Genomic DNA, 17,960 nt, shown 5'->3' on the forward strand with positions numbered 1-17,960 from the left:
TGTATCAGCATGTAGCTAGTTGTACAGTTCCAGCTTGACCTAGGGATACACACACGCAAGACTTATAAATACCTCGACTCGTCCACATGAGAGTCAGATGTTGTCTATAGAGCACTCGTTCCCATTGGATACACCACGACGCTATTCAGTCATCTCATAAGCACAAAATCACTTGCTATAAGTATGAAATAGATCCCATCCAGACTGGCATCATCCACACCCAACCCCAGAAAATGTCCAACACCCCCCACGGTCTCCTCTTCGTATTTGCCCAATGCGAACCTGGAGTTTCCACTCAAGACTTCAATGGTAAGCACTCAATCAAATGCAGCTCAGAACCAACCACAGGCTGATACAACTAATTAAACAGACTGGTATGATGGTGAACATGCACCAGCCAGATTGACAGTTCCCGGTATCACCTCTGCAACCAGATACCAAGCAGTTGACGGAGAAAAGCCAGACTGGGTAGCCATCTATGATATGGCCACAACCGAGACGACTAAGAGTCCCGAATACCTTTCACTACGCGATAAGGCCTCAGATAACGAAAGAGCTCTTATCCCACGTCTTCCCGTCCTCCAACGCCGCAACTATTCCCTTATCACTCAAGCCACCAAACCCGGTCTTCCGGAAAACGCTGTACCCGGAAAATATCTCCTTGTGGTGCTCTGGTCAGTCCAAGAAGAACTTGATGCAGATTTCCATAAATGGTATGACGAAGAACACATGGGTGACATTTCAAGGGTTCCAGGTTGGCTGAGGGGAAGACGCTACAAACTTGTAGATGGAGTTGATCTGGTCGAGGGAAAGGGCCCCGAGATCCCAGGCTGGAACTATCTTGTCACTCATGACTGGGAAGATGGAAATTATACACAAACCCAAGAATTCATTGCGGCGCTTCAGACACCGTGGTCGAAGAAGATTATTAGTGGTGTCAAGGGGGCTTCATTGAGGAGATTCGAGCTTCACAAGAATTTCTGAACCAAGCTTCGAACTCAAATTTTGTACTTGTTTAATGCGTTATAGTATGCGTGGTCTATCTTGTTACAGGTGGTGCCCTGCGCCGCAGTCCCGGGGTTTCCACCGGTTCTCCATGATATGCGCCTAATCGTGAACACAGCAATCAAAGCGACGAAAGAGCAAACGAAAAAGATCCAAAATTCAAATAGATGAAATCTTCCAATATGATCAACCTCGCAGGCCAATCTCAACCACCCAACCAAAGTAGTCGCTTCACTCCATACTCCATCTTGGCATACATGGTCGTTGACTTCTGAGCATCAGCCACGCTATACATCTTATCAAAAAGAAAGTCTCAATCACAAATTCGAATGCACTCACCTAATCACATCCTCATCAATAATAAATCGATCTCCCCCTCCTCCCACATTCTCACAAGCATGACCGATCGACTCAACAATCCGGTCTACTATTTCTCGACAACTCGAAGCACCTGCTATCTCTTCCGACGTTTCCGAGTAAGGTCCACTAGTCGTACCGGTACCTTGACGAAACCTCGCTGGCTCAATAGGAAGTACCTTGAATGCAGCGAATGTAGTTTCACTCGTGCCCGAGGCGGCGAAGGAATTGGCAAGAAGTCGCGATAGGTTCACTGTACTTCTTCTCGAAGAACCCCATGTTTGTGGTTGGAGAGGTGAAGTCGGTGAGGTCGGTGAAGTAAGATCGCCAGACGGCCACAGTTTATTCCGCACGCTGTAACTGCTAGCGCGTGATTCCTGGTTTGAATTTATCCAAGTAATAATAAATCCGGAATTTTGCTCAGGATCACGACTGGCTTCTTCAAGTGGTGACAGAATGTATGCTCCTGCATCTCTTCAACATGATCATCTGTAATCGGCGGAAAAACAACATGCGCTCTGACCTTTACTGATACCCGTAATATCCCCGAGAGGCACTCTTGTATAAATTTTCACTTTTTCCAAGGTATAATCATAGCTCTGGTGCCAAGTTATTTGAATTGATTACCACGTTTCATGCAACTTACCACGATGTAGAGAGCTTTAATAGTCTATGTGAAAAAAAAATGGGGTAAGTATTTTACCTCGTATAGCAAAACAGTATTCCTAACCAGAAGTAAGACTTTTTCTTCAAACTTCGAGCCAAGCTTGACATTCAGCTCTTCAGGTGCGAAAAGAGTCCATCCGGAAAGTAGTCCTTCACCTTCCGGTAGAACACGAGCAACAGAAGTCGCTATTGCTTCCGTCCGGATTTTTGAAAGCCTGATGAGGTCTCGTGGGTCCGAAGATTGCAATTTCAATAAAAACTCCGAAAACACGGAAATGGTCCGATTTCCCAACATAAAATCAATGACCGCCTGGCAGAACCAATCGCTGAAAGTAGACGTATACATTCTAGAAGCAGTCAGCAAGGATCGAATGAGAGCGAAATTTGTCCCTACCTTGCTAAAGAATTCACCCCATCGTTGAGAAGTCCGCTTAAATCACGCTTTCCTGTTCTGTGATGTCATCAATGGGGTGGTTTCCATTAGAAGTGCCACAAATGCAGACCTGGTAAAATCGCCCTGTGTTGTTGAGTAAACATCAGGCATCAAGCGAATACGATTTGAAGATGATTGGCCGAACCTTCAAGGCAGATGTACCGGCGCTGATCACAGCCCGATTAGCGAGCGAGAATGTCAAAAGTCATTGTTAGCTACTCACTATGCACGACTTATGGCATCGCCGTTGTTTGCCCAGACTGCGCTCAACAGTCAGTATGTAGCATCCTAAGGAAAAGCGGTCCACTTACCGTCGTTAAATACCAGATCGATATCTGGTCGTTTTGTTGTTATGGATGGGTTTAATAAAGCAAGGGCACCTAATTGGCAGTTCATGATATGGCGCGCAAAGGCCGACTAGTGTCAAAGTGAAACTTCGAATAATCAGAAAACACTAATGAGTTATGCTTACCTGAACTACGTTAGTTCTATCAAGACAGTCAATGCAGTTAATGCGGTAAACGCTTTTCTGCTGCGATAAAACCGTGCCATCACACATCCACAGAAATCTAGGGTAAGTTTGTCAGATCAACCCTTTCAAGCAAAAGATGTTTCCCCAACTTGCCCTTGCCCCTCAAACACACGTTCCAATATATCAGTCAATTTAGATATATTTTCATATCTTGATCGGAGATCAGTGTCAAAAGCCAGAGGAGAAGCCTTGAGGCCCACTTCATTCCTTTAGTTTCCGCGTGGAAATCGTACTCATGGTATCTGTATATAGTTTTATTTTTGAGCGTAAATGAACCCTCCTGACTTACTGGACATCATCGAGACCGGCCTCCTTGACGTGGTCGCGGTATGCTTGCGTTATTGCACCTTCCTTGCCATGTTGCTCAGCCAAGTTAACGATGACCTAGAAAGGGGTCGTCGTTTTCAAGCCATACTAATATACAGTGGAGAAGCTTACGTGAGGTCCGTACACTGGTATCGTTTTTTCAAAGTGGCGTCGTATAGCATCGAGATTTTGTTCGTGCGAGCGGTCGGGAGCAAGAACCGGTGGCGGTTTTAAACTATATCCACTTTGCGTCCAAAAGAGGGGTACTATACAATGTGCTGTTAGTCACGCGTAAATCGATCGTTGTTCGCTACCTACTCGAGCCCCGAATTTGAACATGGCTGAAGACATTTTCCTTGCCTTCTCGCTGGCGTAGAAAGACTCATCAGTCCATCACTGAAATATACATTAATCATGTGAGAAAGTACCTCTAACCGCATGATTGTTTCCGTTTCAACAAAATTAGCGACATTCGCTTCTTCATCAATCCCTCGCCGCTGATACCGCAGGCCTGCCCTGTCCCTTGAGCGGCGAGAAGTAATGATATAGTCCACCGGGCATTCTTCGTTCTCGCCGAGCTCAGAAGACACCATAAGTTGTGTAGTCTGAAAATAGCCTTGCATGAGAGGCAGGACATACGAATGGAGCTAAAGAGTTAGTTCAGTCCCAAGTGAGTGGTAGAAGATAATCATATCATACTCCAGCATCAATGAAATGCTTCGACATCCACTCGTTCCACCAGAATTGTTTATCAACGCGCCGCCACAGTGGTAGTGTCGGATATGGTTCTGAGATCGCAGACAAGTTGACACCAGCCTCGGAGGAAGGTATAGCGCCGAGTCCCGCTAGTAATTCGTTCTTCTTGTGAGATTTCGCGTGCTGTTCTTGTTTATGCTGTATCGAGCGCGTAATGTCTGTTTCATTGTTAATTTTGGAAATATGTGTGAAACCGTGAATTATTGTACCGAAGGTATACGAGAAATACATGTCGCCCTTGGTAAACTCCCTGATGCATTCCCGGATAACTTTATCCTCCAACTCAGAATGTTGTTCCTCCGCCGTTTTCGGTGGTGGAGCCGTGGTGGCAAGGATCTTGTCAATAACATTGGCGGGTTTACCGCTCTCTTCCCTGATAATCTTGTCTAGAGCGTCCTTTTCTTGTTTGTCCGGTATAGGACGGAAAGGCAATTCCTGCGTGCTGCTCGAGCTAGGTTTAGACATTTTGCTCCAAAAAGATAATCGCGTCGAAACAGTTTTGAGAATCGGAGTTGCTGTCGGGACCTCTGACGAGAGTAAAGAAGTGCTAGAAGAAGCAGATGGAGGCGTATGAGGATAAAGATATTCATCATCTTTGATATTCGGAGGAACCAGGTGAACCTGAGGATCCGTCGAAAATTTAACGCGGGAGAGAGGGGGCAGTGAATCTGAAAGGAGCCCATCAGTCTCCTCATTGTTTGCTTCATTCGCTACCTTTGGAATAAGAGAAGGTCTCGCGAGAGCTGCATTCCTTGAAGAGATTGCTTTGACTGTAGACCTGGCGCTCTCTTCCAAAAGAGGGATAGCAACCACACTCTTAACTCCATAAACGATATGAGTGGGATCCAAAACTGATAAATGTCAGATTCTATATCAAAGGATGCAATGGAAGCTCAACTCACAATGCCCTGCCTCGGACCTGGAAGTAATCACAAGTAGGTATGAGGCTGGCGAATCGGTCCATTAATCGATCACGCGACAAAGACCACTGAGAAACCAGGATGCCCACTTGTATATAGCTCCAGTCCACCGACAATCCCATATATCACAACGCCATCACTCCAATCGTGTTGCTCTTCATCATTTATAACTTCCTCCAGTTTGATTTCCTTTCCCCAGGCTAAGCGAACGTAAGATCCAGATATTCCATCCGACTCGTGACCGGGTATTTGAGGTCGCAAGAGCAAGCCATCCTTGGTCACCAGAGCAAGTATATGATCATGAGGACATGGATGCGGTACTGGAGGAACAACATATTTAGGTTGCAAGGCAGGGACATGAATCATTCCCGCCGAAGTCGATGGTTGTGTGTGAAGGATATCATGTTCACCGATCGCAGGGGATTTGCTAGTGCGTCTGGACCCTCTGGTAAATAGTCGCTTCATGAGCGATACAGACGAAGTTCAAGTGAGAGAAAGACCAAGCTCTGACGAAGTGCCAGTGGAAGAATGCCAGAGGGAAGGATAAAATGACATCACCAAAACAGGGAATGCCTAACCAAACTACGTAATACAAGTATGTACATTGTCCACAGATTAACAGACGACAAGCTGTAATTCTCTAGTATAGCTACAGGTCGTGGAAAAAGGGAGCAAATTGGCTACATGAGCAATAACTGGAGTAGAAAAAAAACTATATATTCTCCCCGATTACATATGAACCTCGAAATAACGTTCGCTCTTCGCCTAATGTGGGGCGGAAGTTAGGGTAATTGATTGAGAGCTCGCCGATGCAGAGCCTGGCGGCAGTTGTTGCTGTTGTAGTTGCTGCTGCTGCTGCTGCTGCTGCTGTTGTTGTTGTTGCTGCTGCTGCTGTTGCTGTTGTAATTGCTGCTGGTGGCCTTGAGAAAAACGTTGTGAAAAGAAATTATCCCATTGATCTAAAGATGCATCAGTTGCTTTTTTTCCCATTTGCATCGTATTGAACACTTACGCCAGTCGAACATCGTTCCAGGAAGGCCCTCGAGGAAGTCAATGTCGGACATCTCGTATTCAGCAAGATTGGCACCCTGACTACCGCCGTCAAGCACATTCATCACTTGTACATTTCCTCTGCCCTGCGAATTCATAGCAGGGTTCAAGTTTCCGTAGGAGTCGCCCATTTTATTCAGGGGAGCGAAGTTGACCATGGTAGGCGGAGGCGTTCGTTGAGGTGCTTGTCCGGGGTTTGATGTGGCAGAACTCGAACCTACAGACGCTATGTTTATGATGAGAACACTAACAGATGAGACACACCTTCATGATCCGCACCAGATGCAATGATGGTTCCGGGAGGTATATCTTTCACATCTTCCTCTCTCGTCCGTGGTTGGGCAATGAAAACTCCTCCACCCGGTCGGGTTGGATCTTTGCGATACTCCAAGCTTAATGGGGGTCTCGTCTTGACCCCACCAGTGGGGTTGAGGGCAGGAGCTTCCATTGGAAGAGGAGGACCCTGTGTCGCCTCGTACAAGAGCGCGATAATCTCCGCCGTCTGAAAGCACATGCACACAGGACAAAATGATTAAACGTTGATGATGCAATCATATTGTTAGTCAAGGCGGCATAGCTTATCGAGCACAACTTTACGAACCTTTCGCCTTGATGACATGTGTTCAGGGTTGATAGCTTTCTCCCACCTACGGATACAGTCTCGTAATTGACGCAGCTTTTCTGCGGCGCGAATATCCCGCCTCCTTACCCATGTGTGGTACTATAGATGGCATTCATCAACATATTCCAATTTCGCCGGTATGAACACTTACTTGGACTAAGGCACATGAAGTCATAGCATAGGCCACCGGTAGCCAAACATCATATACTTCCTCGTGAACATCCAACCAGTCTATGGCTTCACCGGTTAGCTTTATAAGCTCCGTCCAATTCTCAACCGTTAAACCAAACTTCAAATGGGCTGGACAGATATAGCTGATACGCATGAAGACGCGCCAGAACATCATGGAAATGGACGCATATATGATATGAAGGATACCTAACGAAATTTAAAAAACCATAGGCAAATGTGCGCAGCAGCTCACCTGCGTTGCGTGGAGTATCCGGACCGTGGAACTTGAGACTCTCCGGAAGCATCCTCTTCCATTCCTCGAGGTCTTGCAGCAGTTGTTGGAGTTGCTCGTCAGTTGTGAAAGTAAGGCCAGCCGGACTGGATCTAAGTTTAGCCGCGTAAAGAGGTAAAGGAGAGTTTGACTCGCCTGTAGATCGCTTTGAGGACGCGACCGAGTAAAAGACTCAACCGTACAAGCTCATCCATGTACAGGCCGCTCTCGTCACCCGAGGAGGGAAGACGCGCGTCACAGTCTTGGACGTCGATCATGTAGGGGTGTCCGTACGCTAAACTCGTCCTGTCAATGGAAATCAATTAGCGAAAACATGCGGCATAACAAAGCCTTTACCATCGATCGCAAATCAGACAAGCCCCCCAAACTCGACGCCTGAGCTCAATATTCTGCTTAACCGACTCTGCCCGATGCAAACCCAAATCCTGTGCCTAGAAAGCTGGTCAACGCTGGTTCATACAGCTTTCTCCGATCTCAAACTCACCATCCTGATAGCGACTCCAAGGCGAATCCAGAGAGCTGACAATGCATTAGGGACAAATGGCGAATGACAGTCACCGGTCATAGAAAGGATAAGCAAAGCTTGAACATTGGCTATTGACGCGGTCGAAAGAACATCATCCGCTTTGATGATATTGTTGACCGTAAAACGCAAGGAGTCGAAGATTTTAGACGGCACTTCACGTCGAGCGGCGGCGACAAGGCACATAGAATAAAGAAGAACCGGAGCGGGGTTGGTGTTTGAAAGAAACTCGGCTTGAGTAACGACCGGAAGCACAGGAGCCACGTCAGTAAAATAAGAGTTGACGAGCTTTTCTATAACATCCTTCTCAACGTGCAAATCTATTTGTTTTGGATGTGCGGCCTGCTGCTCTTCTGTGGCCGGCTTTTGAACGGTAATAAGTCCGTCTCCATTTTTGCTAACCTCGAAAGTGTGTTGATATCGGAGATCATAATTTTCGTATATGCGCGAATTAATAGTGGCTTGAGAATGCAATAAATGATAAGGTGAAGTTGGCCCTAAAGCGTTATGTGAGACCGTTCAAGGACGAGGAAAGAATGTTGAAATTGGGCAGTGGAGTACTTACCAAAAACGCCGATGTCACGCCCAGGTACAGACTCGCCTGTGGGCGAAGTAGCGACACGGTTGCTTACATCTGTTTTATCCCTTTGATTAGCTGCGTCTTCTTCCAATTTCTTTTTCTTAAACCTAGTCTCCGTGATAGGCAAGAAAAATGTGCATTCAAAAGAGAACTGTTTGCAGTGTTGGCAAATAGGAGGATCCTGATGCATGCATTGAGAATAGAAGGACGAGTAATGCTGGCGAATACTTACCACATCAGGAAGAATGTCACACCGTATTTTACGGGATCGACAGGAATCGCAAGCACGTTGCTAGATAAGGAGAAGCAACGTTGGGTAGCATAAAAACTTGTTAATAATTTCAATAGCTTACAGTCTTTGTACGCTTCTTGAGATCCACGATAGTTTGAGGTGCCTGAGATTGCTGCGCCGAGGGCACGCGAGGGATGTCACTTCCAGAAGCGCCGCCCTCCTCATCGGATCCTTTTTCACCAGCTTTTCCCATGGACTCGCCGAGTATTGACTTACCGCGCTTGCGCTTTCCTCCTGCACTGGCGGACATCATGGGCGACGGTATACCCTGGGGGTGTTCAGGATTTGTGCCTGGACGTGCCGGAGGATACATTACCATCGGGTGAGGGTAAGCCGAGTACGAAGGATAACCCGGAGGTCCATAGTGGTGTGGCTGGGGATGCATTGGGTATGCATACTGTGGATGTGGAGGAACACCGACGGGAGGAGGTTGGCCATGGACTTGCGTATGTTGTTGTTGATAGCCCCCCTGTTGGTGCTGCTGAGAATAAGGAGAACCACCCATGGGATATGAAGGATTCATGACGAAAGTCGGCGGGGGTGGATACGGAGGGTAATACGGCCCGCGCGGAGGATAAAGCGGGTAAGAAGCAGCTGGATAGCAGGGTTGAGCATGAAGAGGTCTCGGGGTCCAGTGGAGGTGCCTGCTAACTTACGTGGCGGGTGAAGATACTCGCGCAGGCCTTCCTGGCGCTGGTCTGATTTTTGGTCTTCGGATCTGTTGGGCGTTGCAGAGTCTGTCCGCCTTCTCTGCCGCGGCTTGCGGGGCGCCGGCCTGGGAGAGGCTTGTGACGGCTGGGCAGCTGCAGGAGGTTGCGTCGGAGTCGGCAGCGGCGGCTGGTGCGGCAACGGCTGAGGGGGATTGTCAACAGAACTTGGTTCGCCGGGAGGAGTTGTCATCCTTGCTCCTGGAGTTCTCCGGGGTTATAAAACTTTCCAATGGGCAATCGTTGGCCCGCCGATGTGACCCAGCTCCTCCTTCCGAACCTGTAAATGTGCTTAGCTAAAGCCGCCCCCAACGCAGAGGCTCGTTTTCTGCTGCCTTTCGTTAAAGTCTCGCTATCAAAGTCCCCAAGCCTGTCCGCGCTCCAGTCCCAGACGTAATATGCAGGAATAGCAGAAAAAACCCTGAAGATCGCAGTGCCGCTGCCCGCCCAGTGAGTTGGTATGTGCCGAACGCGTCGTAACCCTCGCTCGTGATGCCGAGTCACACAATTGAACTCCGCTCAAAAATTTGTTTTCCGCATTCCGAGACAAGCGCCGATCTCATCATCGATCTTGTTTGCTCCGAATGACAAATCCTCAGGCAACATTTTCTCCCAAGGTGTCTGAGGAAAGTCAAATCGGTTTAGACAAGATCTCCTATAACGGCCCCAATGCATAATCATATTAGGTCACGAACATGTCCAAGAGTTCGCGTCTGTTCGCGTATCTTCTCATCGATCATTGATGCAGTGGCGTCACAGGAACCGACCCGATGTTCGACGCTTTCCGGCGGCATATTCAACCGCCCAGGAACTCGCTCAGGAACCTCTTCCCGCCCTCCATCTAATAGACCGTCACGTTGAGCCACAACCTGCAGTCAGATAAGAGAGTCCAGATCGGAAGCTATCCGAGCCATTTTGTTCCCGGGCGATGGCACGCGTTCAATCTTGTGGGAGTGGAGCCGGTGTCTCACGAACTTATCAATATATTTCTGAAACAACTCACGTCGGGAGACCTCGTCCGTGCTAAGTGACGACGCTGTTACGACCTGTTACGACGTGGGCATAGCCTCCCGTCAAGACAAGACGGTACAAGAATTATATAGGTTAACGGTATCCTGATATGATATGTTAATAATGGTATTAAGAACAATGCCTCCGAGGAACTAAAAAAAAACACAAGATCAACGCTGATCATGTGGACCATCCCAAATTCCGCCTCCTCCTTCTGTTAGGGCAGGATTCACTTCTCGCTTGTCCTCTGTTGCGACGGCAGATGCATTTAGCCACGAATACCCTGCAGGTCGACACAACACATTAACGAGATTACGCTTCCAACTGCCATGAGAAAAAGGATTTGGGGGTGGTGCATCAGGGATCAGACTCTTATGTGCTTGATTGCGAATCTAATTCCATGCAGATGGAAGCAAGGTGATACGGCGGCTCAATAAAGGCTTTCCAATTATAAACCAAGCTTACACACCTGCTCAATCGTTGTTACATTGAGAAGCAGAAGCTGCAAATGAAACACCATTATTGATCGACTCCTTTGCACGGTAAAAATTCTTACTCTCATGTGGTATAGCAGAAGAGCAACAACAGGCCAGAAAACCAAGATTGACAGACAAAACACCACAGCACTACCAGCCCCCCGCCCCAACGCTCGTCGAAAATTGATATTCTCGCGAACCGTAAGCAGATAGATATGTAAAGCCGATGTACAGATGATGAGGACCAGTGTCAAAGACTGTCATGAGAATAATATGAGATCAGTCGCCAACGATGTAGTCTGCACTCACGGCTGACAGCAACAAGACGAAAAAGGACGTGTAATTGCGGCGCCCAACGCAATTATTAACCCACTGGCAGTGATGATCGCACCCATCAACACAGTTGTCACACTAGACGGCAGTCAGCTTACAAAGGAGAAAAAAAGCGTACAACAACTCACCATTTTACAATGACTCGACCTTGGTGGCCGGTAGGTCCTGCAAGTAACACAGTACTTTGTCCTAACACTGTCCAACCGGCTCTATGAGAAGCGTTTAGAGGATACTACAGTTAATGCACCTACACATCATTCCGAACCTTCAAGTCTCGAGGCATTGGTACACGGGAACCTCCGTCCGAAGGTGTTTCATTTGAGTATGGTGGGTCAGGGTCTAACTCGCGCGGTAAAATCCCTGGGTCAGTGGTTGCCTGCAACAACGGAAATCAATCAGAGGACCATATCTGAAATAACGAAAGTTTGACATACCGTTGCTACCATAGTCGATATTACCAAAAGTGCCATGTAGATCCCAATGGCAGCTACGGCGGGGCTCTCGTTTTGCCACCACCAAACACATGTCGTTCCGAACCAAACACCAGCAATAACGAGAACAAGGAGAAATGAAGTGACGAACGCCCAGGGTGAATCGCCGCCAGTCAAAAGGCGGCCTCCAAAAAAGAATTTATTATTCGAAGGGTGAAGCTCATGCTTCCGAGACGGAGTTTTCGTGTCAAGACTGAGAATAGGGACAGCAGAAAGGGGTGGCTGGTGATTGGGGGGTCTGGGATTAAAGGATGGATCTGGTGAAGGTGAAATTGGGGTTCGAAGACCAGAATTTCGATTATCTGTGGAAGCAAAAGCATACATGCCCGTAAATGAAGTCCGCTCGTAGTGAGTGGAAGACGTGGGCAGGTTGTATCCATTAAGTCCATCTCCCCCTTTCCCTTCATTCAACGGACGTCCTTCAATTAAGGTAGGTCTGGTAGGTGATGATTTCCTAACGGAATCGAAGCTAAGCCCCCGTCTGAGGCCCATAACCTTATCAAAGCTTGTCCGCACGAGGTTTTTGGTGGCAGAATTCGAGCATGTGCCGCTACGATCCCGGGACATAGACAGTCGGTTGAGCAGGCTACCGGATTGGTCGGTAATTGGAAGCAGAGGCTCCCGGCTCGTTTTCGTCCGCTTTGGTGGAAGCTCCTGCGCATTTGTGTATATTTCACTGACCGCCCGGGAAACGTCGTCGTCTGCGACGTCCGAGTGCCGTTGATTAATCTCGCCAAGTTGAAAAGACTCTGAGTCGTGGCCGTTCTCTTCTATATCGTTGATGGAGACCATCGATTCGGGGCGCGAGAGGTCGGGCTTGTCATATGTCGGCCTCGAAGGTCGGAAAAAGGACATCGAGGGCTGAATGCCTCCGGCGTGTGTGGAATGAAAGTGCGGGAACGAAGACTGGATTGGCGAGTTGGGCGACTGCATCTCTCCAGACAGTCTGCCCATTACGTGTGGCAGAGAACGAGCGGGGGCATTGTGGCCGGTCAGTGTACTGACTGTCGTACCTCCTTGCGGTCGTTGGACGAGGGTGGTGTTGACAGTAGTTGGTAAAGGAAGTTGCTGAAACTCATACCGAGGACTGGTTGGAGAGGACATAGCGAATCATCAAAAAAGTAAACGAGCGGGATGTGAAGGGTAGAGTTGATTGCGACAACAAGCCCTTTTTGGTCTGGGAAAAAAAAGCAACAAGCGCCAGAGATTTTCTCAATAGTTGGGTCGAGGGAGAACAGCCACGCATTTCCATCGGCTGCATTTGGCATATCTTTCCCACGCTGTCTACTATCAAAGTCAGATAACTTGCGTCTGACCATTTTGTATGGCCAGCCCAAACGACTTTCCAGACTCGCCTGAGCTCGTGGACAACGCCCTGCTGTTGGCAACCCTTCCCCGGCTCTCCACGCCCAAGTTTCTAGCTCCCGTAATCTCGCATGCGACCTCCACGACTCGGAAACGCCTTGTAATTATCCTATTTTCTCGCTTCTTCAACAAGGAAGCTCCTCACAGTCACCTTGATCAAGGCTATCCAGCCTCTCAAGCCATTTCACACGCAGGGAGCTGGAGAGTCGTTCAAGAGGTCCTCACCTATGTCTACGTTCAGGCAACCAAGGTGGCCCAGGATCTGGGAAAAGTGCTCATGGACATTGATGTTCTGTTCAAAGGATTTAACGATGATCTACACGACACTCTTGGAATCGGAATGGAAATGGTCTTTCGGATCACCGGTGGTGGGCATCATGATTTTTATGCCCGGCCGTTATTTATCCGACCATTGTGTAGATGCTATCCCTGTACCACTGCCTGAAAAGATCAGCCAGCTAAGGACATCATATATTCCCCTGGGCGAACGAGATTCAGTCGACTCCGTTATCGAGACGGAGGCCTCAACACCAAAAGATATATCTCGCATGTATCCGGTTACCGCGATGGGAGGGACCTTTGATCATCTGCACGCTGGCCACAAAATACTGCTTTCAATGGCGGCTTGGATCACAAGCGAGAAACTGATTGTCGGAATGACAGGTATGCCCATCGCTTTGCCGCGTACAGATTTTCCCTGAAAGGTGCTTAGACGACACTTTGCTCCGTAACAAGGTCAATAGGCATGTTATGGAAGATCTTGCTCAGCGGAGTAGGAGAGTCCGAGCGTTTCTCGAGTTCTTCAAGCCTAATCTCGTCTATGATATTGTGCCCATCAATGACGTATATGGCCCAACTGGCTGGGACCCCAACATACAGGCCCTGGTGGTCAGCAAAGAAACCCTTAACGGGGCCGCTGAGAGTGCGTCTGTATAAAGGTGTTACCGTCCGAGAAACTACTAAAATTGGTACAGTTGACAAACGAAGAGAAGCTCTGCACCTTCCGCCTCTTGAGACCTTTGTAATTGATGTGATTTCGGCGACGTCGTCCAACCTCGACAGCCAGGATGCCGCGTGGCTCAAGGGGGCGAAGCTTAGTAGTACATTTATTCGCCAATGGATTGTGGACAATTGTTAGGTTGTAATGTAGACCAGGAGCGGATATTGTTCCTCCCGGTCTATACTCCCACGACATAACTTTTAATTGCACGGCCTTGCTTGGCCACCACTACCACCACCACCACCACCACGCTCGTTTATATGCACATTTAATACCCTCTTTGGATCTACACTGCTGATACCACCGTGATTTCAGAATGCATTTAGTCAAGAAACTCGCTCCGTCTGCCTTGCTGCTCCAAGCGCAGCTGTCTCTCGCAGCCTACCACTGGCCATCTCCACAGTACGATGCCCTGGAGACTTTCATGTACGAGGGGCAGCGGGGTGACGGGTCCAATCTTGCCTCGCTTGTTCATCCTTGCCGCAAGCGCTCGGGAACCAATGCCTCCGTGCCTGCCCAATGGCTTCGCCTCGTGGGTTTCGATACACTTTCTCGTCATGCTTCGACTTATAACTGAGGATAGGCTTTTCACGACATTGCCACTTACAATAATGACAACGGAACGGGTGGCTTGGATGGGTCCATAGTGTACGAACTTGGGAGGGAGGAGGTTTGTGGTCACACCTTGTGCTTACCATAAGAATTGCTAAATCCTTGCATCAGAACCTTAGCATTGGATTCAATCAGAGTCTTACTGACTTTGAAGCATTCCCCAACAAATATGTCTCTCGTCAGTATTCGACTCACCAGGAATTCGGCTTTCCTGACTATATCAATAGGTGCTGACCTGATTGCCCTGGGTGCTATTTTCTCCGTTGCAACTTGTCAAGGGCCCACTATCCCATTCCGAGGCGGCCGGATTGACGCGTGGACGGCAGGAGATTTTGGGACTCCCTTACCCCAGGATGACATAACCACTCTGACGGACAGCTTCAAGAGAATGGGATTTTCGCCTTCAGACATGGTTGGTCTGATTGCATGTGGCCACAGTATCGGTGGTGTCACCAGCGCCGATGAACCTGATATTGTGCCCCCGGGGAACGATCCGTCCAAACCAACCATTGTCGACTTTGATTCGACTGGTAATTTTGATAATAAAGTGTATGTCAGCGCTCTGGATCCGCGTTTTTATTTGCTGACCAGGAGCTACAGTGTCACAGAATATCTTGATGGATCGACTCAAAATCCCCTCGTTGTAACGTCAAACCAAACTCTGGCTTCCGATCTCAAAATTTTTATCAGTGATGCCAACCAGACTATCCGCAGGTGAGCAAGTTGACAGGTTTGTTTGTACTTGCCTAAATCCTCTGCCAGTTTCGCCGATCCGAATCAATATAATAGTCAATGTCAGACCTTGTTGGAACGAATGATCAACACTGTTGCACATGGCGTTTCGCTAACAGATGAAATCACAATGATTCCGGCAAAAGTGCATGACGTGCAACTGACAATAGAACGCAATCAGCTAGTTTTCAAGTCCAGTCTTCGAGTACGTCGGTTCTTGATCCTGGTCAGATTTCCACGCTGATGCAAAAGTCAAGCTTCCTCAACCCATGGGCCAGAAACTCAACACTCAAAGGACAGTGACAATGTTTTGGTGTGACAGGTACGGAGATTCGGCCGATTGCCAAGGAAATACAAAGTCGGCACAGTCTGTTAAGACTACTCAAGATGATCCTAACAACTCGCCGATAACATTCAACATGGGGCTCTTCTTTGTACACTACCACTTCGTCGTACCCATAGACTCGAAAGTGTCGATTTCGAAGTTCTGGTTCGAAGTGGACGAGCACAACGGTACCAGCGCAGCTGTTTATAACAACGGTGGCGATGACTACGTCGTGCAGCAAGATCAGGTTATATTAGTGCCGACGCTCAGCTCATCAGTGATGCGGTCGAATGGATCATATACACAGACGTACACCAATCGGGTCGGAGAATTTTTCACCAAGGTCTACAACATCACGGTTGCTGTGAGTTAGTCTCTTCACGTTTGCACGACATTATCAACTCAGTATTATCAGGTTCGTGAGGGTAGCAATCCTTCTCGGGTTTACGCTACCGCATACGATAGTGCCGTTGCCAATTTCACGTATGCCGTAAACACCACTTTTGATTTTACCAGGAATTCTTCCATGTCTCCTGTTGGAGGATATGAGTTCTACTCTGGATCGGTTGAAGATAGTGGACACCAGATGACGTTGGATACTTTTGCCGATGTGGACGGCACGACTTACACAGATGACTTCAGACAGACGACGTTCCTGGACAATTCTCCCTACAATGCTCCTTCGGACGTGGCCACGAAAACATCAACGTCGTCGTCTCCCGTTTCATTTGTGATATCGGCGCCCAGTCTAATTTTCGGCCTACTGTTAATACTCTTACCGCTTCATTTGCTCTGATGAACAATGAGCCGCTTTTGTCGAGGCCTGGCGCTTTGCTCGTTTTCTCTCTGTTTTCGGACTTTTTGATGTATCTAGATTTATGATAACAGTTAATTTTCGTTGTTTCTTGGATGTAGCAAGTACGTTTTCTTGAACGACGGACTTGGATGGTATATTATTAGGGCGTGCTGTACCTATTTTTAGTCATATATCAAACACAACCTTTGCACATAACCTTCACCACTTTTTTCTTCAGTCGCTGAAGTCGACTTCAAGTCCCCCCTCAAGGCGCTTTTTTTGGGACTTGATTGCATAATTATTGGCTATCATGGTTCGTAACTCTCGACTCAAAACCAATTTGGACACACTAATGGACAGAAAATAGCCAGCAGACCTTGAGGCATTGGTGCTCTCCGGTGAACTATTTAATGGACGAGAACGCTCTCCCTCTCCCGCTCGGTCAGACTCTTCCAGTGTTTCCGGGTGGCACGACGAAGAACTTCAATATAAGCGAAACAATGAAGAACTCAGAAAGGGTGACGCAAAGGAATCGGTAGGTATGGGTCCAGGACGGACGGGAGTCAAAGGTGTTATCCGGGATCGCGATGAAGCAGTTGAAATTGAACGTAACAAAAATGCTAAGGAGATGGAGAATCTACGAAATAAAATGGCGGCAGGGAACTTGGGTGGGAAGACATATCTAGAGGAAGAGAGAGAAAAGGCTGCGAGGGGAGAAGATCAGTTTGATGAACTTGTTTTAAAAGAGTTGGAGAAAGATTTGGCGAAACGAGATGTTTTTGGTGCACCGAGAGCGAGGTTTGGGTATTTGCGGGAGGTGGGTGTGAAACAGTTTGTGGATGCTGTCGAAAGGGAGGGTAGAGGGGTGTGGGTGGTAATTCACATATATGATCCGGTATGTCGCTATGTTATGCACATTCCAACCACTTTTCCTTGACTCCCATCGTCTTTTTGACAGTCACTTGAACGCTGTTTCGAACTTGACGACTTATTGGCTCGGGTGGCTAAGGAAAATCCTGCAACAAAGTTTCTTCGCGCAAGAGCAACAGCTCTAGGATTTGCAAAAGTCAATAAGTCTCGAACGAAGTTACGGTCTTCGAAACGTCAACTTCAAACATACGAGGAAGACTATGACGATTTATTCGATGATGATGAGGAGGAGGAGGATGGAGATAGCGAAGACCAAGATGATGAAAATGTTGACTTGGAAATGCTTCCGACGATACTGGTTTATCGTGATGGTGAATTAGTGCACAACTGGGTCCGCGTCGATTGGGTAGCTGGAGAAGAAGGCGTTGGTGAATTATTTCGCAAGTGAGCTGTTTTTGTTCGACCAGGGGCTACTCCAAACTAATTTTGTCGTAGTCAAAATATAATCCAATCGAATGTTATACAGCAGGTTCTCGAGATTGACCATCCCGAATCTGACGATCCTGACTTTCAAGATAGTCTGAGGAGAATAATCGCGCGGTCTAACAAAGATGATAATGACAGCGATTGGTAGCAATGGGTGGTGTATCTCATGTATACACAAAAGACAGATTTCCACTTATAAGTCTGAGATTGTGATCATTTACTTAAGTATTGGCGTGGATCCCCATCAAATG

General features: G+C 47.8%; 5 protein-coding genes across 5 annotated transcripts; 2 read left to right on the forward strand and 3 right to left on the reverse strand.

Moving 5' to 3' along the window:
• Positions 1 to 369: 369 nt before the first annotated feature.
• Positions 370 to 5,473, reverse strand: AGABI2DRAFT_183012 (hypothetical protein). The gene is made up of 21 exons (XM_006457833.1): positions 5,065 to 5,473; positions 4,958 to 5,002; positions 4,265 to 4,906; positions 3,999 to 4,213; positions 3,728 to 3,946; positions 3,614 to 3,680; positions 3,432 to 3,565; positions 3,283 to 3,377; positions 3,194 to 3,235; positions 3,087 to 3,143; positions 2,934 to 3,030; positions 2,773 to 2,878; positions 2,685 to 2,721; positions 2,607 to 2,628; positions 2,532 to 2,545; positions 2,423 to 2,479; positions 2,093 to 2,375; positions 2,009 to 2,032; positions 1,886 to 1,961; positions 1,345 to 1,828; positions 370 to 1,292 (listed from the first exon to the last, which is right to left on the reverse strand). Exons 1-21 carry the CDS (start codon positions 5,438 to 5,440, stop codon positions 1,211 to 1,213), a joined length of 3,174 nt encoding a protein of 1,057 aa, XP_006457896.1. The 5' UTR covers positions 5,441 to 5,473; the 3' UTR covers positions 370 to 1,210.
• Positions 5,474 to 5,540: 67 nt separating this feature from the next.
• Positions 5,541 to 9,637, reverse strand: AGABI2DRAFT_183013 (hypothetical protein). Its single transcript, XM_006457834.1, has 12 exons — positions 9,158 to 9,637; positions 8,567 to 9,128; positions 8,199 to 8,394; positions 7,595 to 8,130; positions 7,447 to 7,541; positions 7,246 to 7,395; positions 7,072 to 7,196; positions 6,799 to 7,025; positions 6,627 to 6,746; positions 6,290 to 6,527; positions 5,988 to 6,242; positions 5,541 to 5,934 (listed from the first exon to the last, which is right to left on the reverse strand). The coding sequence occupies exons 1-12, from the start codon at positions 9,403 to 9,405 to the stop codon at positions 5,741 to 5,743; spliced, it is 2,946 nt and encodes a 981-aa protein (XP_006457897.1). The 5' UTR covers positions 9,406 to 9,637; the 3' UTR covers positions 5,541 to 5,740.
• A 632-nt stretch (positions 9,638 to 10,269) lies between these two features.
• AGABI2DRAFT_215897 (hypothetical protein) lies at positions 10,270 to 12,675 on the reverse strand. Its single transcript, XM_006457835.1, has 7 exons — positions 11,467 to 12,675; positions 11,284 to 11,408; positions 11,161 to 11,227; positions 11,009 to 11,110; positions 10,780 to 10,956; positions 10,693 to 10,725; positions 10,270 to 10,615 (listed from the first exon to the last, which is right to left on the reverse strand). Exons 1-7 carry the CDS (start codon positions 12,625 to 12,627, stop codon positions 10,394 to 10,396), a joined length of 1,887 nt encoding a protein of 628 aa, XP_006457898.1. The 5' UTR covers positions 12,628 to 12,675; the 3' UTR covers positions 10,270 to 10,393.
• A 477-nt stretch (positions 12,676 to 13,152) lies between these two features.
• On the forward strand, positions 13,153 to 16,562 carry AGABI2DRAFT_190292 (hypothetical protein). The gene is made up of 11 exons (XM_006457836.1): positions 13,153 to 13,256; positions 13,309 to 13,551; positions 13,601 to 13,810; positions 13,863 to 14,420; positions 14,472 to 14,558; positions 14,612 to 14,678; positions 14,728 to 15,049; positions 15,101 to 15,214; positions 15,263 to 15,437; positions 15,490 to 15,921; positions 15,973 to 16,562. The coding sequence occupies exons 4-11, from the start codon at positions 14,205 to 14,207 to the stop codon at positions 16,351 to 16,353; spliced, it is 1,794 nt and encodes a 597-aa protein (XP_006457899.1). The 5' UTR covers positions 13,153 to 13,256; positions 13,309 to 13,551; positions 13,601 to 13,810; positions 13,863 to 14,204; the 3' UTR covers positions 16,354 to 16,562.
• Positions 16,563 to 16,627: 65 nt separating this feature from the next.
• AGABI2DRAFT_215904 (hypothetical protein) lies at positions 16,628 to 17,900 on the forward strand. The gene is made up of 4 exons (XM_006457837.1): positions 16,628 to 16,666; positions 16,721 to 17,248; positions 17,312 to 17,667; positions 17,719 to 17,900. Exons 1-4 carry the CDS (start codon positions 16,664 to 16,666, stop codon positions 17,855 to 17,857), a joined length of 1,026 nt encoding a protein of 341 aa, XP_006457900.1. The 5' UTR covers positions 16,628 to 16,663; the 3' UTR covers positions 17,858 to 17,900.
• The last annotated feature ends 60 nt before the right edge of the window (positions 17,901 to 17,960 follow it).

This window comes from Agaricus bisporus (assembly GCF_000300575.1).
Source record: "Agaricus bisporus var. bisporus H97 unplaced genomic scaffold AGABI2scaffold_2, whole genome shotgun sequence".
In the NCBI taxonomy this organism is placed as follows: domain Eukaryota; kingdom Fungi; phylum Basidiomycota; class Agaricomycetes; order Agaricales; family Agaricaceae; genus Agaricus; species Agaricus bisporus.